General features: G+C 45.7%; 1 protein-coding gene across 1 annotated transcript in view; it reads left to right on the forward strand.

The window, feature by feature from the left end:
- The window catches only part of ALX4 (ALX homeobox 4), a 148,011-nt gene that overhangs the window by 112,909 nt on the left and 9,767 nt on the right, over nt 1-25,335 (forward strand). The window contains exons 2-3 of the mRNA XM_077287075.1: nt 12,496-12,782; nt 21,007-21,135. Of these exons, the coding sequence (XP_077143190.1) occupies nt 12,496-12,782; nt 21,007-21,135 (416 nt within the window). The remainder of the gene's footprint in view (nt 1-12,495; nt 12,783-21,006; nt 21,136-25,335) is intronic.

Below are 25,335 nucleotides of genomic sequence, written 5' to 3' on the forward strand. Positions count from 1 at the left end.
TTACCTCTCCACTCATTCCCTCCTAGACCCTTCACAGTCCAGCTTCTGCCCCCTACACTCGACAGAAACGGCACTCATCAAAGTGACCAATGACCTTCTGACAGCAAAATGTAATGGTGACCACTCTCTGCTCATCCTTCTCGACCTTTCTGCAGCTTTCGACACTGTTGACCACCCTCTCCTACTCTCCAGGCTCCAGTCACTAGGCATTAAGGACACTGCTCTCTCCTGGTTCTCTTCCTACCTTTCTGACCGCTCCTTTAGTGTTTCGTTCATTGGCTCCACTTCGTCTCCTATTCCTCTCACTGTCGGGGTACCTCAGGGCTCAGTCCTTGGTCCCCTTCTCTTCTCCCTCTACACAGCCCCAATTGGACAGACCATCAGCAGATTTGGCTTTCAGTACCATCTTTATGCTGATGACACACAACTATAAACGTCATCCCCTGACCTTATCCCCGCTGTACTACAGAACGCCACTGACTGTCCGCAGTCTCCAACATCATGTCCGCTCTCTATGTGAAACTCAACCTCTACAAAGCTGAACTTCTTCTGCTCCCGCCATCTACTGACCATTCTAAATCTGACATTTCCCTCTCCGTGGGTGGCACCATAACACCCCGGCAGCAGGCACGCTGTCTGGGTGTTATGTTTGACACCAATCTCTCCTTCACATCCCATATACAATCTCTTGCCCGCTCGTGCCGCTTACACCTAAAGAACATCTCTAGAATCCACCCTTTTCTCACCATGGAAACAACAAAAACCCTCACTGTCGTCCTGATCCACTCCCGCCTGGACTACTGTAACGCTCTATTAATTGGCCTTCCCTCACTCGACTTTCCCCTCTCCAGTCTATCCTCAATGCAGCAGCCAGGGTTGTCCATCTGGCTAAGGCCTGTCCCACACGTCCAGATAATTCCGGTACCGGAGAAATCGGTACCAGAGTTATCCATGTCCGTGTGTCCGTGTGCTCACGTGGCTCATCAGTGTGGCACACGTGCGGCAGCCGTGTGCCAACTGGGTACCACACGGACCGTGCAGGAGACAGCGCTAGAGTTAAGCACTTGTCATGTCGGACGCTGTTCAGACCAGGTCGTCCGACAGACAGCGGTAATTCCGCTTTTGACCACTATTTGCTCATTGGCGTCTGCTAGATTTTATCTAGCTGTTCCGGGGTTAATTTACCTAATCCTTGGATTGGAAGCTGGGCCATGCCCACTGCCTTTAAATAGTTCTCCGGATCTTTGGGCGTCGCCGATTATAGCTTCTGTCTTGTGCGTTGTTATCTCGGTCTGGTGAGTAGAGCTGGTGGTTGAAGATTCGTTGCTGGTGGTGTATTTTACTTTGTCTTATTTACTCCTTCCTATATTTGTGTTTATTTTGCCCTGCACATTTATAGTGTATTCCTGAGTGACTGCGGCGTGGTGTATATTTTCCTTTATCCTTGTCTGTGCTAACTGTGGGTATTGGGGAATAACATCTTCACTGGGTGGTGGGCGGAGGTTTCAGCCTAGGGCTGAGCTCAGGAGACAGGGTGAGGTTCGAGGCCTGGACATGCACACCTTCAGTGTAAACTCCAGGTAGAGGGTCAGTCAGGATTTCCCCGAGAACTTTATTTTAACAAAAAAAAAAAAAAAAAAAAACAATGATTTTCATTCCTTCTCTCCAGCGAACGCTGCTGGAGAGAAGAAATGAATGGCGGCTTCAGCACCACAAGCTGGGGGGACAGCGCTTAACTCTAGCGCTGTCTCCTGCATGGCACACGGACTGCACACGGACAGTATCCGTGTGCGGAACGTGTTTTACACAGACCCATTGACTTTAATGGGTCCGTGTGATCTGTGCGCTCCCACGAACACTGACATGTCTCCGTGTTTTTCAAACGAACACACGGTCCGTGAAAACACGCTGACAAGTGTAGAGACACATTGATTTTAATGTGTCTACGTGAGTCAGTGTCTCCGATACGTGAGGAAACTGTCACCACACGTACCGGAGCCACTGACGTGTGAAACCGGCCTAATTGTTACTCAGATGCATCCGCTTTTCGCCAGTCATTACACTGGCTGCCCATTCATTACAGGATACAACTCAAAGTACTTGTTCTCACCCACAAAGTTCTCCACAGTGTGGCACCCCCTTACATCTCCTCCCTCATTTCTGTCTATTGGCCTAACCAACCACTGAGCTCTGCAAACGACTTTCGACTAACCTCTGCACTGATCCGTACCTCCCACTCCCGACTCCAAGACTTCTCCCGTGCTGCGCCAATCCTCTGGAATGCTCTACCCCAAGATATTAGGACCATCCACAATTTGCATAGTTTTAGGCGCGCGCTCAAAACACATTTGTTCAGAGCAGCACGTTCACTAATCAAACTCATTTTATGTTTGTGTGTGTAGCCCATTCACTATCTCCATCTACCCCCCACTCCCTGAAGATGGCTGGACCATCATTGTAAATACACCATTGTAAATACACACCTGTACTTTGTATCTCCCCACCTCATTGTAGATTGTAAGCTCTCACCAGCAGGGTCGTCTTATTGTGCTTTATTATTGTATTGTTAACATTGTTACTTATGACTGTTGTGTTTAAAACTGTAAGGCTATGTGCACACGTCAGGATTTCTTGCAGAAATTTCCTGAACAAAACCGGACATTTTCTGCAAGAAATCCGCATGCGTATTTTTCGCGTTTTTTTCGCGTATTTCTCACGTTTTTTTTCCGGATTTTTCCGGAGGTTCTGGGATGCAATAATATAGTGGGAAATCCAGTGCAGATTTAGGCTATGTGCACACGTCAGGATTATTTGCAGAAATTTCCTGAACAAAACCGGACTTTTTCCGCAGGAAATCCGCATGTGTTTTTTTCGCGTCTTAATCGCATTTTTGTGCGGATTTTTCCGCATTTTTTTCCGGAGTTTCCCAATGCATTTAGGGCTGTCCCACACGTCCAGATAATTCCGGTACCGGAATAAATCGGTACCGGAGTTATCCGTGTCCGTGTGCCTGGGAACTCACGGAGGCCATACGTGCGGCACACGTGTGCCGCCCGTATGGCGAGTGGGTACCACACGGAGCGTGTGGTACCCACTCTGCATGGTGCTGAAGCTGCGATTCATATCATCCCTGCAGCAACGTTTGCTGTAGAGAAAATATGAAGAATAGTGTTTAAAATAAAGATTTAGGTGTCCGCCGCCCCCCCACCCCCTGTGCGCCCCCCCGCTGGTCAGAAAATACTTACCCGGGTCCCCCGTCGGCTGTCGCTCCTTCCTGGTCTGGCCGCGGCTTCTCCTGCATGCGGTCACGTGGGCCCGATCATTTACAGTCATGAATATGTGGCTCCACCTCCCATAGGGGCGGAGCCGACTATTCATGATTGTAAATGATCGGCCCCACGTGACCGCATACAGTAGGAGGCGCGGCCAGACCAGGAAGGAGCGAGTATTTTCTGACCAGCGGGGGGGCGCACAGGGGGTGGGGGGGCGGCGGACACATGGATCTTTATTTTTAACACTATTCTTCATATTTTCTCTATAGCAAACGCTGCTACAGGGAAGATATGAATACCGGCTTCAGCACCATGTGGGGGGGACAGCGCTTACTGTAGCGCTGTCTCCTGCACGCACACGGACCCCAGACGGAGAATGTCCGTGTGAGGTCCGTGTTTTACGCGGACCCATTGACTCTATTGGGTCCGTGTAAAACGTGCGCTCCCACGAACACTGACATGTCTCCGTGTTTGGCACACGGAGACACGGTCCGCAAAAAATCAATGACATCTGAACAGATGCATTGATTTTTATGGGTCTACGTGTGTCAGTGTCTCCGGTACGTGAGGAAACTGTCACCTCACGTACCGGAGCCACTGACGTGTGAAACCGGCCTTAGGCTGTGTGCACACGTTACGGATTTTTCACGTTTTTTCGCTATAAAAACGTGATAAAACAGCGAAAGAAACGCATCCATTAAGCATCCTATTAATAGAATGCAATCCACAATTTTTGTGCACATGTTGCGTTTTTTTTCCACGAAAAAAACGCATTGCGGTAAAAAAACGCAGCATGTTCATTAATTTTGCTGATTTTTCGCGGATTTCCCGCTATTTAATGCATTGGGAAGCTCCGGAAAAAATGCGGAAAAAGTCCCTTTTTGTTCAGGACTATGTGCACATAGCCTAAATAGCAGGAAATCCGCAAAAAATCCGCAAAATTAATAAACATGCTGCATTTTTTTCTGCGATACATATGCACAAAAATTGCGGAAAAGCATTCTAAATGATGGGATGCATATGTATGCGTATTTTAAGCGTTTTTATAGCGAAAAACGCAAAAAAAGCGAGAGAAATCCTGACGTGTACACATAGCCTTAGGCCTGCCTCACACTAGCGAGTGTTACGGACGTATGAGCGCATAAACTACGTCCGTAAAATTCGCATTACACATGGCCCAATGAATCTCTATGGCCCAGCTCATATCTGCCGTATATTACGCATCCGTAATATACGGTCTTGTACGGCCGTAGAAAATCGCAGCATGCTGCGTTTGTCACCGTATTGCGCAAAAAAAATCGCCAATGAAAGTCTATGGGGACGAGAAAAATACGGATTCCACACGGACCTGCAGTGTGACTTGCGAGAAATACGCAGCGGTGTTAGTGAAAAGCCGGTAATTCAATTGCCGGCTTTTCATTTCTCCTTCACAAACCCGACATGATATGAGACATGGTTTACATACAGTAAACCATCTCATATCCCTTATTTTTTTGCATATTCCACACTACTAATGTTAGTAGTGTGTATGTGCAAAATTTGGGTGCTGTAGCTGCTAAAATAAAGGGTTAAATGGCAGAAAAAATTGGCGTGGGCTCCCGCACAATTTTTACCGCCGGAGTGGTAAAGCCAGTGACTGAGGACAGATATTAATAGCCAGGAGAGGGTCCATGGTTATTGGCCCCCCCTCTGGCTACAAACATCTGCCCCCAGCCACCCCAGAAAAGGCACATCTGGAAGATGCGCCTATTCTGGCACTTGGCCACTCTCTTTCCACTCCCGTGTAGCGGTGGGATATGGGGTAATGAAGGGTTAATGTCACCTTGCTATTGTAAGGTGACATTAAGCCAGATTAATAATGGAGAGGCGTCAATTATGTCACCTATCCATTATTAATCCAATTGTATGAAAGGGTTAAAAAAACACACACACATTATTAAAAAGTATTTTAATGAAATAAACACACAGGTTGTTTTAATATTTTATTGCTCTCTCAATCCACCTGAAGACCCTCGCTCTGCAAAATAATAAACCAACAATATACATACCTTCTGATGATCTGTCACGTCCCACGAAGTAAATCCATTTGAAGGGGTTAAATCATTTTACAGGCAGGAGCTGTGCTAAAGCACTCGCTCGTGCCTGTAACCCCGGGTGCTGAAAGGAAAGCTGGGTGATCTGTACTTACATTGAGTCGCGGTGAGGCGCATATATCGCGCTGAATTAAATATAAATACAGAATATATATATACGTGTCTCAATGACATATATATATATATATATATATATATATACTGTATATATGTTTTAACGAACATTTGAGCACATAAATCCATTAGATGTCGGTTTTGCAAGCCTGCGAGAAAATATCGCAGTACGGATGCCATACGGATTACATACTGAGGATGCCATGCGCAAAATACACTGACACACCCTGCCTACGGATGACATACGGATCACTATTTTGGGGACTTTTCTGAGTATTACGGCCGTAAAAAACGGACCGTATTTACATACGCTGAGTGTGACGCCGGCCTTAGGCTGTAAAGCGCTGCGGAATATGTTGGCGCTATATAACGATTATTATTATTATTTACCCTTAAAATTATATACTGTTCATGTCAGTGGGCAAACTTACAAAATCAGCAAGGGATCAAATACTTATTTCAAAAAATAAAAAAAGAAAAAAGGACCCGTGGAAGCGTGTATAACGCGAAACGGCCATTGTCCTGTTTCTCCGCCTGTATCATCTGCCCTGTACCTGCTTGCATTACCTTGTCCATGCAATTCGCTTGAAATAAAGGACTAAGGTTTTTCATCACTGGATTTTGAAGTGTTGCTGCATTTTTTCTTTCTTTTAATGGAATTCAAATACTTATTTCCTTCAGAGAGAGAGTGTGTGTGTGTGCGTGCATGCGTGCGTGCGTGCGTGCGTGTGTGTGTGTGTACATATAATTATTTTTTTATATTTTGTTTTTATTAGTTTGACCTTATTTCTAGTCTCACCACAACAACACACTATACAATTGTGCCATTTAAATGGTTAAACAACGATGATCTAAACTAGTTCCAGTCTCTGTCAGCAGCAGGTGCAACCTGTGTGACACAGCCAGCACCCACCCAATATGACGCTGGCTCACCACCTGAACCTGCTCCTACACCCCCCTTTGGTGACCTACAGACAGTAGAAGAGGAGACAATCAGCAATGTCATGTATGACTACAGGACCAAACACATAGATCTGCATAGGAGCTGTATACACAACACTATAGGAGATTCTTAGTCCAGACTCTATGCAGAGTTGACTTGTTAGTTTTTTGTTTGTTTTTTTATACCAGATACATTGATGCAAATCTAAAATGTAGGGAATCTGAATAGACCGTTAGTTATTTCTTTTTCACATGCATACTTTGGTGCAGATTTTTCCCCACTCATTAGCATTGGCAAAATCTGCAGCAAAAATGCTGAAAGAATTGACATGATACACATTTAAAGGGCACCTGTCACCCCGTTTTTTCCGTATGAGATAAAAATACTGTTAAATAGGGCCTGAGCTGCGCATTACAACAGTGTATTTTGTGGACCCCGATTCCCCACCTATGCTGCCAAAATACGTTACCAAAGTAGCCGTTTTCGCCTGTCAATCAGGCTGGTCTGGTCAGATGGGCGTGGTGTCTTCCCCCAGATCTTGCTTAGTTTTCCGTTGGTGGCGTAGTGGTGTGCGCATGCCCAAGGTCCCGAATCCTCTGCCAGGGGAGTGAAAAGAGCGCGATGTGCACTATTTCATTGGTGATCGGTGGGGGCGGCCATCTTCCTTTGGCCGCGCGTGCGCAGAAGCGGCGCTCTGCTGGCCGCGGCTTCAGGAAAATGGCCGCGGGATGCCGCGCGTGCGCAGATGGAGATCGCGGCGGCCATTTTCCTGAAGCAGAGATGCGAATTCTGCTTCAGGAAAATGGCCGCCGCGATATCAATCTGCGCACGCGCGGCATCCCGCGGCCATTTTCCTGAAGCCGCGGCCAGCAGAGCGCCGCTTCTGCGCACGCGCGGCCAAAGGAAGATGGCCGCCCCCACCGAACACCAATGAAATAGTGCACATCGCGCTCTTTTCACTCCCCTGTGCAGTGGATTCGGGACCTTGGGCATGCGCACACCACTACGCCACCAACGGAAAACTAAGCAAGATCTGGGGGAAGACACCACGCCCTTTTGACCAGACCAGCCTGATTGACAGGCGAAAACGGCTACTTTGGTAACGTATTTTGGCAGCATAGGTGGGGAATCGGGGTCCACAAAATACACTGTTGCAATGCACAGCTCAGGCCCTATTTAACAGTATTTTTATCTCATACGGAAAAAACGGGGTGACAGGTGCCCTTTAAGGCTATGTTCATACATTGCATTTTTACTGTTTTTTTTTTTGTTTTTTTTCACAAAAAACGTGCTCTCTTGGCAGTAAAGCAGCTGCTTACAAAAAGGAGGTTTGCTGTGATTTTATTGTTACTTTTTTTCTGTCTCGTACATGCTGACAAAGTTTAGTGACCCCAAAAAAATCACGATGCAACTTCTCAAAAACACAGCAAAAATGGATACCTGCAGTGAAAAAAATCCTGAAAGAAATAACATGCTGCGGTTTTAAAAAACGCAGCAGTTTTTCAAATCAGTCAGGTAAAAAAAACAAACTGATGCATGTGCATGAGATTTCTGAAATCTCATAGACTTTGGTGGTACTGTAAAACGCAGCTTAAAATTTGCATAAACACCCCCCCTTCCCCCCCTGCAAAAATGCAGCCTAAGGCTGTGTGCACACGTTCCGGATTTTTTGCGTTTTTTGCTATAAAAATGCAATAAAACTGCGAAAAAAACGCATCCATTAAGCATCCTATTAATAGAATGCAATCCGCAATCTTTGTGCATATGTTGCGTTTTTTTCCGCAAAAAAAATGCATCACGGTAAAAACGCAGCATGTTCATTAATTTTGCGGATTTTTCTCAGATTTCCTGCTATTTAGGCTATGTGCACATGTCCGGATTCTTTGCAGAAATTTCCTGAACAAAATCAGACTTTTTCCGCAGAAAATCTGCATGCGTTTTTTTGTGTGGATTTTTCGTGTTTTTTCCGGAGCTTCCCAATGCATTAAATAGTGGGAAATCCGCGAAAAATCCGCAAAATTAAAGAACATGCTGCGTTTTTTACCCCGATGCGTTTTTTTCGCGGAAAAAAAGGCATCATGTGCACAAAAATTGCGGATTGCATTCTATTAATAGGATGCTTAATGGATGCGTTTCTTTTGGGGTTTTATCGCGTTTGTATTGCCAAAAAAACGCGAAAAATCCGGAACGTGTGCACACAGCCTAAATGCATTGGGAAGCTCTGCAAAAAAAAAACGCTATAAAAACGCGCAAACAACGCATGTGGATTTCCTGCGGAAAAAGTCCGGTTTTGTTCAGGAAATTTCTGCAAATAATCCTGACGTGTGCACATAGCCTAAATCTGCAAGGAAAACATAAGCAACATGTGCAGGAGACTTCAGGATTCTCATCCACTTTGCATCAGGAAACCCTTCTGGTTTTGTGACAAATCTGCACAGACCAAAAAAACTCATCAAAAATGCAGCGTGTGCACACTGCCTAATGCTTTGCACTGATGAAGGGCAAAAACCCCTGAATCGCATATCTGCAAAAAAAAAGGATCTGGTTTGGCCGCTTATGGGTCGCTCCTGCTCACTGGGGGTCCCAGATGGAAGAGGCCCCTGTGCAGGATCACTATATGGGCCCTTTGCAGCCTAATAACTCATCATAATGCACAATCCCACCTGCTTTGGAGTTGGAAGTGGCCCCTTTACCTCTTGGGCCCCAATTCTACGTCCACCCCTGCTCCTTCCAATAGGTGGCGCTATAGTATATATGGTCATTGTGCCAGGGGGATATTACCCATCTGCACCCTCCATAGCTGCCCCCTTTCTATGGGGTCTGAATCTGCGCCAAGACCTCACCGTCAGCAAATAACATCATAAAGTCAGAAAGATGAGTGACGGCGGATCCCCCAGCACTGAGGGGATTACCGCAATCCTGCAGGCGGTGATGAATCAGCGCCACCAGAGGAGCGGACCATCTAATGTGCGCCTCTGGATGGAGGAAGATGAAATTACTTTCAGGGGTCACATAAAGTTGAGTGGTGAAATCTCCCTTCTAAATCCCGGAGCTGGGGGAGAATTTTCATTCCTCTGAACTTTGGCCTCCGGCTCATCCAACAGAAGGGATAGTGATACAGTGACAGGACAGGATCCTGGGCGAGGAATTCCACTGATCACAGATTTGGGGCCTCAGAAGAATTCTAGAAAAGAAATGAACAGAAAGTATCACCGCAGAAAAGCCAAAACATTAATTCATGCACTGCCCCTTTAAGAAGCATTTTCTCCTTTTACATTTAGGAAATAAAAAGTAGCTTATATGTGGGAAGGTGTAAATGGACGGCATACACCCACCCAGCTTTCCCAGGGACGGATGCAACGTGCGTACAGTGTGGTAGCGTTGTGTTATGGTTATGTCCAGTGGCCGGATGATGGTGGGAGTTGTAGTGCGCTAAGTATATAAAGTAATAAGGATTATGTACTGTGGTCACATTGGGAGTTGTAGTCTTCTATGTATAGAGCTTACAAGAATTATATTATGTTTTTGTCCAGTGGTTCGGTAATGCTGGGGGTTGTAGTGTTCTATGTATAAAGAATAATAGAATAGTGCTATGGGCATGCTGGGAGTTGTAGTGTTCTGTGTATAGAGTATAATAGAATAGTGCTATGGGCATGCTGGGGGTTGTAGTGTTTCATATATAGAGTGTAATAGAATAGGGTTATGGGCATGCTGGGAGTTGTAGTCTTCTATGTATAGAGTAATAGAATAGTGCCATGGGCATGCGGGGAGTTGTTTGTAGTGTTCTGTGTATAGAGTATACAAGAATAGTGCCATGGGCATGCTGGGGGTTGTAGTGTTCTATGTATAGAGTAATAGAATAGTGCCATGGGCATGCTGGGAGTTGTAGTGTTCTGTATATAGATTATACTAGAATGGTGCTTTGGGCATGCGGGGAGTTGTAGTGTTCTGTGTATAGAGTATACTAGAATAGTGCCATGGGCATGCTGGGGGTTGTAGTGTTCTATGTATAGAGTATACTATAATAGTGCCATGGTCATGCTGGGAGTTGTAGTGTTCTGTATATAGAGTATACTAGAATAGTGCTTTGGGCATGCTGGGCGTTGTAGTGTTCTGTGTATAGAGTATACTAGAATAGTGCCATGGGCATGCTGGGAGTTGTAGTGCTCTGTGTATAGCATAGAACAGTTCTTCGGGTCACGCTGGGTGTTCTGTACGGTAATATTATTTATGTTGGCTTTGTGATTCCTCGGCTGCAGTTTTAGTGTCTGGGAATATGTTCAGTAGAATATACACAGCAGAGCCGGCCGCTGTCGCCACAAAACCATGAAGCCCGGATTACAGTCCTCAGTACCACAGAAACACCGCACGGTGCCAGTGTAGAAAAATACTCCATCATCCCAGAACTCATTATTTGCAATGAAGGCAAGGACGGGGTTAACCTGATGTGGAGCCGATTCTAGAACTTGTCTGTATCAATGGATGTAACACACGACCCCAGCCATGATGTCGGCGCCCCATTAATTCCAGTAGGCGCCATGTTACCCTTCATTACACTCACAGGGACTCATCATTGGGAAACCCACACCCTGACCTACCCGCACCCTGTGGACTGACGTTAGTAGACTAGCCACCAGTCCAGTATCTGTTCCTAAATGGAGCCTAAAAACCTGTGACCGGGACGGTGAATTGTTAAAATGATACATTTAGGCTAAAGAACTCTGCTAACTTCAGAGCTGAAATCTCTCAACAACTTCACAGTTTCTGTAGAGAAATATTTCTCGCTATTTTCATTAATTAATTTATTATTATGCTTATATAGCACCATCATATTCCACAGTGCTGTACAGACATCATTATCACTGTGCCCATCGGGGCTAACAATCTACATTCCCTATCATTCTGGAGTGTGGGAGGAAACGGGAAGAAACCCACGCAAACACGGGGAGAACATACAAACTCCTTGCAGATGTTGTCATTGGTGGGATTTGAACCCCAGCGATGCAGAGCAACAGTGCTAACCACTGATCCACCAGGCTGCCCACTGTAAAATGCTAACCACTGAGCCAACATGCTGCCCACTGTGCAGTGCTAACCACTGAGCCACCATGCTGCCCACTGTACATTGCTAACTAATGAGCCACCATGCTGCCCACTGTACATTGCTAACCACTGAGCCACCATGCTGCCCACTGTACATTGCTAACTAATGAGCCACCATGCTGCCCACTGTACATTGCTAACCACTGAGCCACCATGCTGCCCACTGTACATTGCTAACTAATGAGCCACCATGCTGCCCACTGTACATTGCTAACCACTGAGCCACCATGCTGCCCACTGTACATTGCTAACCACTGAGCCACCATGCTGCCCACTGTACATTGCTAACTAATGAGCCACCATGCTGCCCACTGTACATTGCTAACCACTGAGCCACCATGCTGCCCACTGTACATTGCTAACTAATGAGCCACCATGCTGCCCACAGTACATTGCTAACTAATGAGCCACCATGCTGCCCACTGTACAGTGCTAACCACTGAGCCACCATGCTGCCCACTGTACATTGCTAACTAATGAGCCACCATGCTGCCCACTGTACAGTGCTAACCACTGAGCCACCATGCTGCCCACTGTACATTGCTAACTAATGAGCCACCATGCTGCCCACTGTATATTGCTAACCACTGAGCCACCATGCTGCCCACTGTACAGTGCTAACCACTGAGCCACCATGCTGCTCACAGTACATTGCTAACTAATGAGCCCCCATGCTGCCCACTGTACATTGCTAACTAGTGAGCCACCATACTGTCCACTGTACAGTGCTAACCACTGAGCCACCACGCTGCTCATTAACAGAAGTATGATCTTGTCTCCAGGCGTTGCTCTGTAATTGGATGTTGGGTAACGTTATTTGCTCGTCCTGCATTATAGCCAATGAGTAAACTGTTCGGGATGTTGTAGATGACAAACTTGCTGACTGTTTCCCACTAAATTCTCACTGTAGTTTCTCTCAGTATTTGACGTTATAATTAACTATTGAAATGATTTTTTTCTTAATTTACAGGTAAAGAGACCTCTCTAACACCAAACAGTGAACCCCCAGGAATGGACAGTGGCTACCTGAACAAGGAAGGGTCAGGGAAGGGCTCCCAGGACCGAGGCAGCGGTGACTTGCCTATGGATAAAGCCGAGTCTGAGAGCAACAAAGGAAAAAAGAGGAGGAACAGGACCACGTTTACGAGTTACCAGCTGGAGGAGCTGGAGAAAGTCTTCCAGAAGACGCACTATCCAGATGTTTACGCCCGAGAGCAGCTGGCCATGAGGACGGACCTAACGGAGGCCCGAGTGCAGGTACAGTGAGCGTGCATCGGGGCAGGATGGAGCCTGTACCTGCTGCCTATGCCCAGGTGTTCCCACTGTGTGTGCCCACTGCCTGTGTCGGTGTGTGACTGCTGCCCATGCCGGTGTGTGCCCACTGTCTGTGCCAGGGTGTTCCCACTGTGTGTGCCCACTGCCTGTACCGGTGTGTGCCCGCTGCCTCTGTATTGTCAGGTGACATCAAGCCCACGGCTTAGTAATGGAGAAGCGTCTATAAGACACCTATCCATTACTATTCCTATAGTTATATGGTAAATAAAGACACAGCCAGAATAAAGTCCTTTATTAGAAATAAGACTAAACACAGTTTTCCATTTCATTTAAAAATAACAAACACCGTTACACTCCCCTATCGCCTATTCCACCGAAGCCCTCGTCTCCTGTAATAAAACAACACTATCCCTCACCTGTCCTGCATTCTGTCCCACGCATTAATACATGTCTGGGGGAAAAAACAGTTTTCAACCTGGATGGTGCCAAGATGCGACCGTCCAGGGCGAGAACCACTGGTGAATGAGCTGATGAGAGCGCAGCCTCAGTGACCGGCGGTGACATCGAGGTTACCTCCGGTCACTGAGGCTGCGTTCCCAGCTGGGCTGAAGTGCGGAGACCTCAGCAGAGAGGGAAAACAGGGATGAGGTCACCGCAGTTCAAGCTGAGTGACTTCACAGCAGATCACCGTGATAATTTTTCACGTGAAATTGGCCTTAAGGTACATGGAAAGGGCAGAGGAAGGCAGAGCAGAGTGTAAAAGAGGCACTGTATTTTATCTTACCCCAGACCTGGACTCACATCCGCACCGCTCAAAACTCCTGAATCATGTCTTCCATGCTGCTGCTGCTTCTGAACATATGCTACATAGAAACAGGAGAGCAGGAATCCCTCGTGTCGGTGTGTGCTGTGTATGGGCTACATCATACTATTTAGTCTTCACCAGCTTAGAGACAACTGAAAATTAGAGACAGAGTCTGCAGAGGGGAAACCTGACGGAAAAGAAAGAGTACAAGTCACACTATGGCCAAAAATAATGTTGTCGCTCATGTACACACAACAGCTTACTCTGAAAAGTCACCAGAAACTCAATAGTAACTCTGTGTGCAGTGAGCTCCCCCTAGTGGTGGCTGCAGGCAGGAGAAATACTATCATGTAACTTTATGGATAATATGCAACTAGAGGATTTAGATCTCTGCATCGGAAATGTAAAAGCAAGACCCCCATCCCCCATACAGATATATTATGGAATTAATCACTGCAGTATATGGACATTCACTTAAAGGGGTAATCGCATACGTGTGTTCCCTTTAGGATTGGTGGAGCCTGACCTCTGAGAATCCGCACTGATCCTGAGACTGAAGAAGCTCCAGCACTTGTGGTCGGGAATTACACCTTATATCCATCCGCATGAATGCCTAGGAGTGGCAGTTTTTTTTTTCGACTGCAGTGCAAAAATAGTTCCGCGATCCCTTCAATCTCAGGATCTGTGGGGGTCCTAGCGCTATGTCACCGCATTACCAAAAGGGAATACCCCTTTAGCACTTCTCACAGCTGAAGGTTTGTTACAATTGTGTCAGTACAATCCTTTCAGCAGCACAGGTCTCTCTTACGTGCTGTTCTTTTGCAACAATGTATCAGTGCAGGTCAGGGCCGGACTGGCCATAGGGCAGTTCTGGCAAATGCCAGAAGGGCCGATGGCAGTAGTGGGCCGCTCGAGTGTGCTGCTGTCGGCACACTCCCCATGCTGTCGCGGCACACTCCCGGCCCCGCATTCAACTATACCGGCGTCATAGACGCCGGTACAGTTGAATGCAATAATGGAGGAGAGAACGTCTGCTGACACCCCCTCTCCCATCATTCCCCGCTCTGCCTGCCGCTGACACTGCGGGTGCGCGATGACGTCATATCATCGTGCACCTGCTGTGTGACCGGGCGGGCAGACTGCGACTGCTGAGGCCGGAGCCAGGAGCAGCGCGGGGCACGAGGAGAGAGGTGAGTAGTGTGTTTGTTTTTTTTTATCAATGAGTGCTGACTGGATTGTGGAGCTATTGGGGGGGGGGGGGGGCTGCCTGCCTGCATTACTTTCTATGGGGGCTGCCTGCCTGCATTACATTCTATGGGGGCTGCCTGCCTGCATTACTTTCTATGGGGGCTGCCTGCCTGCATTGCTTTCTATGGGGGCTGCCTGCCTGCATTACTTTCTATGGGGGCTGCCTGCCTGCATTACTTTCTATGGGGGCTGCCTGCCTGCATTACTTTCTGTGGGGGCTGCCTGCCTGCATTACATTCTATGGGGGCTGCCTGCCTGCATTACTTTCTATGGGGGCTGCCTGCCTGCATTACTTTCTATGGGGGCTGCCTGCCTGCATTACTTTCTATGGGGGCTGCCTGCCTGCATTACATTCTATGGGGGGCTGCCTGCCTGCATTACATTCTATGGGGGCTGCCTGCCTGCATTACTTTCTATGGGGGCTGCCTGCCTGCATTACTTTCTATGGGGGCTGCCTGCCTGCATTACTTTCTATGGGGGCTGCCTGCATGCATTACTTTCTATGGGGGCTGCCTGCCTGCATTACATTCTATGGGGGGCTGCCTGCCTGCATTACATTCTATGGGGGCTGCCTGCCTGCATTACTTTCTATGGGGGCTGCCTGCCTGCATTACTTTCTATGGGGGCTGTCTGCCTGCATTACTTTCTATGGGGGCTGCCTGCCTGCATTACTTTCTATGGGGGCTGCCTGCCTGCATTACATTCTATGGGGGGCTGCCTGCCTGCATTACATTCTATGGGGGCTGCCTGCCTGCATTACATTCTATGGGGGCTGCCTGCCTGCATTACATTCTATGGGGGCTGTGCTGCATTAAATTCTATGGGGCTGTTCTGTATTACATTCTATGGGGCTGGCTGCATTACATTCTATGGGGGCTGTGCTGTATTACATTCTATGGGGGCTGTGCTGTATTACATTCTATGGGGGCTGTGCTGTATTACATTCTATGGGGACTGAGCTGTAATGCTGGATACAGCTGTAATTATATGTTATATAGTCGTGTTACACTCCCCTGACTTCTTGTAACCTACAAGTGTACAAAGATATTATACAGTCACCATGTGACAAGTGGGCCTGTGTACCTTCAAATGCCAGGGCTGAATTTTAGTCCCAGTCCGGCCCTGGTGCAGGTACATCTACTCAGATCTCAGACCAAATGCAACTGTAGCAAAATCTCAGCTGTGAGCAGCAATATCAGTGCGTCTATTGGGTTTTCATTTTTTGGATATGAACAACAATATTCCCATTCACTGCAAGCAGAGATTTTGAAAAAATATCATAAGAATTTCAAAAGATATCACTGTGCATAAAAATAAATGCAGAACCTACTACCATGCTTTTATTTCTAAAAGATGTTCTGCAGCAGCTTGGACAATGCATCCTACATATCTAAATGGCTGCAGAAAGCGGAGCGACAATTCAGTTTCTGAATTCTCTAGGAAAGGAAGTTTGTATAATTAGATCTAGTCTGTGGTTTTCTATAGAGGAGGGTGTAGGCATGCTGTGACTTGTAGTGCCCACTTCTGGTTTTCTCCGTATTAATGCGTAGATTCATAATTCTACATCTGTAATTCTCTGCCTGTTGATTGCTATCTATCCCTTCCCCCACTTATCCATGGGGGGTGGTGTTAGGGAAAAAACGACAGGCTACAGGAAATTAAAGACGTAATGAAAACAAGCAGAAGTTATCTGAGCCTCTCATCCCAAGCTGTTTTCCCAGGACACAATGCTGACAGTGTGCTGAGATCCCCCTCCAATAGAGAGGCCGCCGGGGTGTCATCTGTAATATCGCCATCTAATAGGAATCCCAATATTCCTGCCTGATGTTCACCCCACGTCTATTTATTAGATGCCCCCCGGGGGCCACGATTCTGTAATGATGAGATCCCTGATACATGCTGTAGTAGGATGTTTAATATTCACAACAGCAATAAATGTCTCCTGCAAGGGAAGGAACCATAAATCTGTCCTAATTACTTATAAATATGTGGTCGTCCCATTAGACGTATCGCAGCATCACGCCATAGAATCACCACGCTGCACCGCACCCTCTGTCCTGACAGGAGTGGGGGCGACAGAGTCAGAGCAAAACATTCCTTCCACCTCCCCCAGGGCAAAGTTAGGAAATGATTTAAAGGAGGTTTTCTTATTATGTATAAATATAGCTCTTAGGCCGGCGTCACACTGGCGAGTTTTACGGACGTAAGAGCGCAGAAACTACGTCCGTAAAACTCGCATAACATACGGCACAATTATTCTCAATGGGGCTGCTCCTATCAGCCGTATATTACGGTTCAGTATTATACGGCTTTCTACGGCCGTACAAAATCGCAGCATGCTGCGTTTGTCAGCGTATTGCGCAAAAAAATCGCCAATGAAAGTCTATGGGGGCGAGAAAAATACGGATTCCACACGGACCAGCAGTGTGACTTGCGAGAAATACGCAGCGGTGTTAGTGAAAAGTCGGTAATTCAATTGCCGGCTTTTCATTTCTCCTGCACAAACCCGACAGGATATGAGACATGGTTTACATACAGTAAACCATCTCATATCCCCCTTTTTTTTGCATATTCCACACTACTAATGTTAGTAGTGTGTATGTGCAAAATTTCAGCGCTGTAGCTGCTAAAATAAAGGGTTAAATGGCGGAAAAAATTGGCGTGGGCTCCCGCGCAATTTTCTCCGCCAGAGCGGTAAAGCCAGTGACTGAGGGCAGATATTAATAGCCAGGAGAGGGTCCATGGTTATTGGCCCCCCCGTGGCTAAAAACATCTGCCCCCAGCCACCCCAGAAAAGGCACATCTGGAAGATGCGCCTATTCTGGCACTTGGCCACTCTCTTCCCACTCCCTGTAGCGGTGGGATATGGGGTAATGAAGGGTTAATGCCACCTTGCTATTGGAAGGTGGCATTAAGCCAGATTAATAATGGAGAGGCGTCAATTATGTCACCTATCCATTATTAATCCAATTGTAGGAAAGGGTTAAAAAACACACACACACATGATTGAAAAGTATTTTAATCAAATAAACACAGCGGTTGTTGTAATAATTTATTGTTCTCTCAAATCCATTTGCAGTCCCTCGCTTGGCAACATAATAAACGCACAAGATACATACCTTCTGCTGTCAGATCAGGTCCAACGATGTAATCCATCTGAAGGGGTTAACTAATATTACAGGCAGGAGCCCTGCTATAATGCAGCTGTGCTCCGTGCTTGTAATTCCCCGGCGAATGAATGAAATGTAGGTCATTGACCTACATTTCATTCATTCGCAGGGGATCGGCCACTTCTGACAGTCTGCAGAGGTGGCCAATAGAATTAAAAATCTTCAGAACGGAGAGGATTTTAATAAAAGGTATTTTGCAAAGTCGTTTGTTTTTTACAAGAACATTTAATTAGCTGGACCCAACCTCCTCCATTAGGGCATTTACGTACAGCATGGTAAATTATTACCAGAAAAGGGATAGCACACTATTTAAAGGGGCAGCACACTATTTAAAAAGATAGTACACAGAAATGGAAAAAAATCATCACTTTAATACCGGAGGATTTTTTTACATTAGTAATGGGGACCCCGGGACCCCATATTGCCCACACACGGACTCCTCAGATGCCGGTCATTGATCTGACACCACTGGCCCCTAGTAGTCATTATTCATCCATCATGTCAAATGGGAAGCAGAGGCCGGGAGGACCCACCTGGTACCTGACACCATGAGCTTCCCTAAAACCTACTATCTGATTGATGACTATCCCCCCCCATCATGTGCAGACCGGTCTCCACAGACCAAACTCTTGCAGAGCAATGTAGGAACGTGATTCTGTGCTGGAGTCTGCCATGAATGATGAATAGACAATTGGGAGAAGGAGAGGGGTGTCATTACTTTTGCATAAAGGTAATACTGTCTACACTTATACTAATTGTCTCTTCAGAGAGGAAGGGGACTAGAACTCTAGCGCCACCTATTGGAAGTAGCAATCCTAACAGTCAGTGTCGACCCTTTAACGAGCCTTGTCACATGACGTAAGATAAGAGCCAAACACTTATACTATGAACTTGAACATGTACAAAGGGTTAAACCTCAGTGCAGGCTGCAAATGCTGATTATATCCCAATGTTATATCTGTTTCTGGGTGATCACAACATCTGACATCGCAGCTCAGCTCCATTGAAGTGAATGGTGTAGAGGTGCAATACCACACACAACCTGTAGTCGGGTGGGGGCGCTGTTTCTAAAAGAAGGCAGTTATGTTTTTCTAATCCTCTTGTCACCTAGTTTACCCAGGAATGTTAAAAAATAGTCTTTTCTTTTGCACTGAGCTCTGATTCTGTAGATTCTCGCAGCATGGAGCCGAGCTGTTATCGCTCCACCATATGTGAAACGCTGATACATTTATCACTGAGCTCTGAACATTGTAACATTCATCACCCGAAATATGCTGACATTACATTACATGGCAAGTACGTGATGGAGAAGAGGCGGATGGTGCCGCACGCTGACATCAAAGGGGAAAAGTCAAGAAGAAAATCTGCAACTGGGGGAAAAAGGCGAAACCTTCTGCCGCTATAGATATCCGCGCCATTCATCTATGTCAATAGACTTGAATTCATGTTTATTGAAAAGTTCTAAAACTTTCTAATGGACTTTGGGTTGGATTCAATATTTGCATTTTTTAACATTTTTCTTTTTTGGTCTTTTTGTATTCGTAGATTTTTTTTGCGCCGAATTCTTAAAAATGTAGATCCTTTTTGAACTGCGTGCGTCATTTTGGTCTTTGACCTTTTTTTTATTTTTGCTGCTTTTGTGGGACTAAAAGACGCATGCCCTGCATAAATGTTGCAAATTTTACGCTTAAAATATGCGTTCACAAAATGACAGCAGGGAAGGGATAAGATTACATTTACGCAAAGAGATTGGGACTTTTTAAAAAGTCACAATTGATAAATTGATCTCAACCTCAAACCATAAGAGCAAACCTAAAATAATAAGGAGATTGCATCTAAAATAGACTTTAAACAAAGCGTAAAGTAATAGTATTAAAAATAGCAGAAAACAGCAAAAGCTAGATAAAATGCAATAATGAATCAGGACATTAATGTATCAATTCCTCAACATTTTCAAGATCTCTGCTTGCTGTTAGTCAATTGGAAAATGCTTCTTTGTATTCAGAGGTGTAAATTGTCTCTTCAGAGAGTACTAGAACACTAGCGCTACCTATTGGAATCAGTGATCCTAAAAGTCAATATCGACTCTTTAACGAGCCTTGCAATATGACTTTGGATAAAAGCCAAACCAGAATCTCAGTTTGCAGACGTAGTGTTTCAGGATTTTTCTCCTCATCAGTGCAAAGTATGAGATCTGATTTGGCTAGGTGAGAGGCTCTGGACTGGAGTGTAAGGGGTAATGTTTCTCCTTGTGGAGAGTGACATGTCAAGTCTGGCTTGCCAGAGTGAGGAGACTTGTAAGCTATGCATGCTCCTTTGTATTCAGAGGCTAATGATTATTACTGCAATTAAATCCTGTCTAAACAATCCTCTGTGAGCCATGAAGTTTGTGCTCCACGCTGACGCATTTTACTGCCACTGATACAATGTAGCTCCATTCATTTCCTTTATTGATTTTCCCTTTTATTATAAAACACCAACATGTTCTGCAGCGCAGTACACAGACACAAGGTCTGATGGGATATGAATGTATTTAGGAGTTGGGTCTGAATTAAATTTGGGGTCTGATTTTGGATCTGAAATAATTTGGGGTTTTGGTCTAAAATGATTTGAGGATCTGTTCCGAAATATGAATTTTCGTATTTGGTCTGAATTAATTTTGGAATTTTGCGGCTTAGTTTAGGTTCAGGATTAATTCATATCCCAGACCAGACCCCTAAATTAATGTTTGGGTCTTTGGGGGTCTGAACGAATTTTGCAGCTTAGTTTAGGGTTTGGATTTCATACACAAGGCTAAACTCATAAGTTAATGTTTGGGTCTTCTCCAGGGGTCTGGGTTAATTTTGGGGTCTCCTCTGAGGTCCTGATGAATTTTCTAGATTTTTAGGTTAGGGCTGAAGCCCTCAGCTGTACCTCTGGTTATGGTCCCGTATTCTTGGTGCCTTGGTGGCAGCTTACTGACCTTTTTGTTGTCGTTTTCTAGGTGTGGTTCCAGAACCGAAGGGCGAAGTGGAGAAAAAGGGAGAGGTTTGGACAAATGCAGCAAGTGCGAACTCACTTCTCCTCAGCCTATGAGCTGCCACTACTGACACGAGCTGAGAACTATGCCCAGGTAAGCTGCATGACACTTCACTTACCCACCGAGCCACTGAGCCAGAAACATTGAATATTAGAAATATGTCACTGAGGGGGATGCAAGGAACATCTTGTTACTGAGCCCAAAAATGAAGCTACTTAAAATCAACATTTGCTTGTAGATTGCAGGAAATAAACACTTTTGGACTAAGCCAGATATATTTAGCATACATTTAGCCAGATATAAGAGACATACTGGAATCAAAAACTGTCATATATAAAGATATAAAGAGAACATATAAATAATACCTCCCCACAGAGACACATATATTGACACCATGAAATTAACTTTCTCACTGAGCCAGCTACATAGGTACCATGACAAATATGCACAAGAATAATATAACCAACATCTACATACTGAGCCAGGTACACATATATAATATTTATACCTAGTTTCTGGGTCAGTGCCCAAGCGATATGTGACAAACACAGATAGGAGCATGCCACGAGCGCATTAGATAAACAGCGTGAAAACTGAAATCCACAAGTGCTCACTGAGCCAGTCATATGCACTTTATTAAATAAACACCTGCAAGTTCTGATAGTTATAGGGGTGACAAATTAGTGTATTAGTAAGTGTGTGTATTTACAAAAAAGTAAACATAAATGTAAATACTTTTTTTTATAAGCAATCTGACATCAATATGTGCTTACTGAGCCAAACACCGACATTAGCACCTTCCACGAGACCCATTTACAGATATGTCAAATCAGTGCTAAAAATGAACACGTTACCAATGTCACATATACACATACAGCATAAAACCGACACCTGATCACTGAGCCAGGCAAAGGCAAAAATTAAAAGTACAATCTGCTCACTAGGCCAGTTTTAAGGCATCGTACAATAAATGCCTAGTTCACAGATGTCATCATCTGCCAACTGACTTGCATACTCAGACAGCACAGGGTGCATAGTTGAAGTGGTGGTTTTCTCACTGAGCCTCTAAAATGCCACAAATGCCCCTCTGCCACACGGAAAGATACCAAGTAACACATGGTAGGTGGAAGACCTCTTAGGGTATGTGTCCACGTTCAGGATTGCATCAGGATTTGGTCAGGATTTTCCATCAGTATTTGTAAGCCAAAACCAGGAGTGGGGGATAAATGCAGAAGTGGAGCATATGTTTCTATTATACTTTTCCTCTATTTGTTCCACTCCTGGTTTTGGCGTACAGATACTGATGAAAAATCCTGACCACATCCTGATGCAATCCTGAACGTGGACACATAGCCTTATAGAGTTTGCATTGGGGATCGAGAGAGTCATGTGACAAATCGGGGCATTTGTCACTGAGCCAGGTACTGCATAACATTGATGTAGACTGGCTTTGCTTGGACTACCAAGTAAAACATGGTAGGTGGAAGACCTGTTATAGATTTTGCATTGGGGATCGAGAGAGTCATGTGACCTCTTGGTGCATTTGCTCACTGAGCCAAGTACTGCATAACATTGATGTGGACTGGCTTTGATTGGACTTGCAGACATCTGCATTGGAGCACTGTGCAGCAGGCATGTAGAGGGTCTGGAGGGTCTGCAGAGACTGATGGGGCAGGATGACATCTTACTGACACTTCTGGTCATTGTACATTTCATCAGTGAGCAGAGAAGATTGGGGCAGAGGGAGGGATGAGCGCCAGGCGGAGAGGTCAAATGCTTGATGAGCAGGAGACCTGCAGGGAGACTGCTGGAATCTGGGCTCTCCCAGCCACATCTGGAGGCTTCTCTTCTGCATTCCTTCCCACATTACTCCCCTGCCCTTACTCCTTGGGGATGATTTGAGGGGGGTGTTGAAATATGAACAATCCTTCCAGTAGACATAGGGGGGCATCTGTGCTGCAGTGACATAACCAATGATGGGAGCAGTGATCATCTCTGTACTGCACTGTGGAATATGTTGGTGCTATATAAGCAATGGGAAATAAATGATCTATTTATATAATATCAACTGATAAACAATGGATCAGAAAGTGATCATATGATACATGGTATCAGCGCTGGTGATGAAATATTCTACGGCGCTGATAATATGTAGAATTATTTATTATTTATTGTTATAGCGCCATTTATTCGATGGTGCTTTACATGTGAGGAGGGGTATACATAATAAAAACAAGTACAATAATCTTAAACAATACAAGTCATAACTGGTACAGGAGGAGAGAGGACCCTGCCCGCGAGGGCTCACAATCTACAAGGGATGGGCGAGAATACAGAAGGTGAGGGTAGAGCTGGTCATGCAGCGGTTTGGTCGATCGGTGGTTACTGCAGGTTGTAGGCTTGTCGGAAGAGGTGGGTCTTCAGGTTCTTTTTGAAGATTTCGATGATAGGCGAGAGTCTGATGTGTTGTGGTAGAGTGTTCCAGAGTAGGGGTGATACGCGAGAGAAATCTTGTATACAATTGTGGGAAGAGGAGATAAGAGGGGAGTAGAGAAGTAGATCTTGTGAGGATCGGAGGTTGCGTGCAGGTAAGTACCGGGAGACGAGGTCACAGATGTATGGAGGAGACAGGTTGTGGATGGCTTTGTATGTCATGGTTAGGGTTTTGTACTGGAGTCTCTGGGCAATGGGGAGCCAGTGAAGGGATTGACAGATGGGAGAGGCCGGGGAATAGCGGGGGGACAGGTGGATTAGTCGGGCCGCTAAGTTTAGAATAGATTGGAGGGGTGCGAGAGTGTTAGAGGGGAGGCCACAGAGCAAGAGGTTGCAGTAGTCAAGGCGAGAGATGATGAGGGCATGGACTAGGGTTTTTGCAGATTCTTGGTTGAGGAATGAACGGATTCGTGAAATATTTTTGAGTTGAAGTCGGCAGGAAGTGGAAAGGGCTTGGATATGTGGTTTGAAGGAGAGATCAGTGTCAAGGATTACCCAGAGGCAGCGAGCTTGTGGGACTGGGGAGAGTGGGCAGCCGTTTACTGTAATGGATAGGTTCGTTGGGGGGGTTGCGTGTGATGGGGGAAAGATGATGAATTCTGTTTTGTCCATGTTAAGTTTCAGAAATCTAGCGCGGAGAAGAAGGATGAAATAGCGGACAGACATTGAGGGATTCTGGTTAGTAGGGAGGTGATATCTGGTCCAGAGATGTAGATCTGTGTGTCATCAGCATAGAGGTGATACTGAAAGCCATGAGTTTCTATGAGCTGTCCCAGGCCGAAGGTGTAAATGGAGAAGAGCAGGACTGAACCTTGTGGGACTCCGACAGATAGGGGGCGAGGTGAGGAGGTGGTGTGTGAGTGGGAGACGCTGAATGTCCGGTCTGTTAGGTATGATGAGATCCAGGATAGGGCCAAGTCTGTGATGCCAAGGGATGAGAGGGTCTGTAATAATAGGGAATGGTCCACTGTGTCAAAGGCAGCCGACAGGTCCAGGAGGAGAAGGATAGAGTAGTGTCGCTTGTTCTTTGCGGTCAACTATACAATGCAGTTTGCACAAGGAGAAGTTGTATGGGAGAGTGATGCGAAAGAAGCCGTTTCTGCAAGCACGCCACAAACAGAGTCGGCTGAGGTATGCAAAAGCACATTTGGAGAAGCCAATTTCTTTTTGGAAGAAGGTCCTGTGGACTCATGAAAGCAATATTGAGTTGTTTGGTAATACAAAAAAGCATTATGCATGGCGGCAAAAAAACACAGTGCGTTGTATAGTTGACCGATGCACAGTGACACCATCTGCAGCAAGTTGATGCTGCAGCTCTCTGGAGATGGTCTGAGGATTGTCCTTGACTGATCTCACCATTCTTCTTCTCTGCCTTTCTGATGTTTTTCTTGGCCTGCCACTTCTGGCCTTAACAAGAACTGTACCTGTGTTCTTCCATTTCCTTACTATGTTCCTCACAGTGGAAATTGACAGGTTAAATCTCTGAGACAGCTTTTTGTATCCTTCCCCTGAACAACTATGTTGAATAATCCTTGTTTTCAGATCATTTGACAGTTGTTTTGAGGAGCCCATGATGCCACTCTTCAGAGGAGATTCAAACAGGAGAACAGCTTGCAAGTGGCCACTTTAAGTAGCTTTTCTCATGATTGCATACACTTAGCTATGAAGTTCAAAGCGTAATGAGGTTACAAAACCAAAAAAAGTGCTTAAGTAAGTCAGTAAAAAGTAAGCAGGAGTATTTAAAACAAGAAAATGATAAGGGTGCCCATACTTATGCACCTGTCAAATTTTGTTTGAATG

This window comes from Ranitomeya variabilis, chromosome 2, assembly GCF_051348905.1.
Source record: "Ranitomeya variabilis isolate aRanVar5 chromosome 2, aRanVar5.hap1, whole genome shotgun sequence".
Lineage (NCBI taxonomy): Eukaryota > Metazoa > Chordata > Amphibia > Anura > Dendrobatidae > Ranitomeya > Ranitomeya variabilis.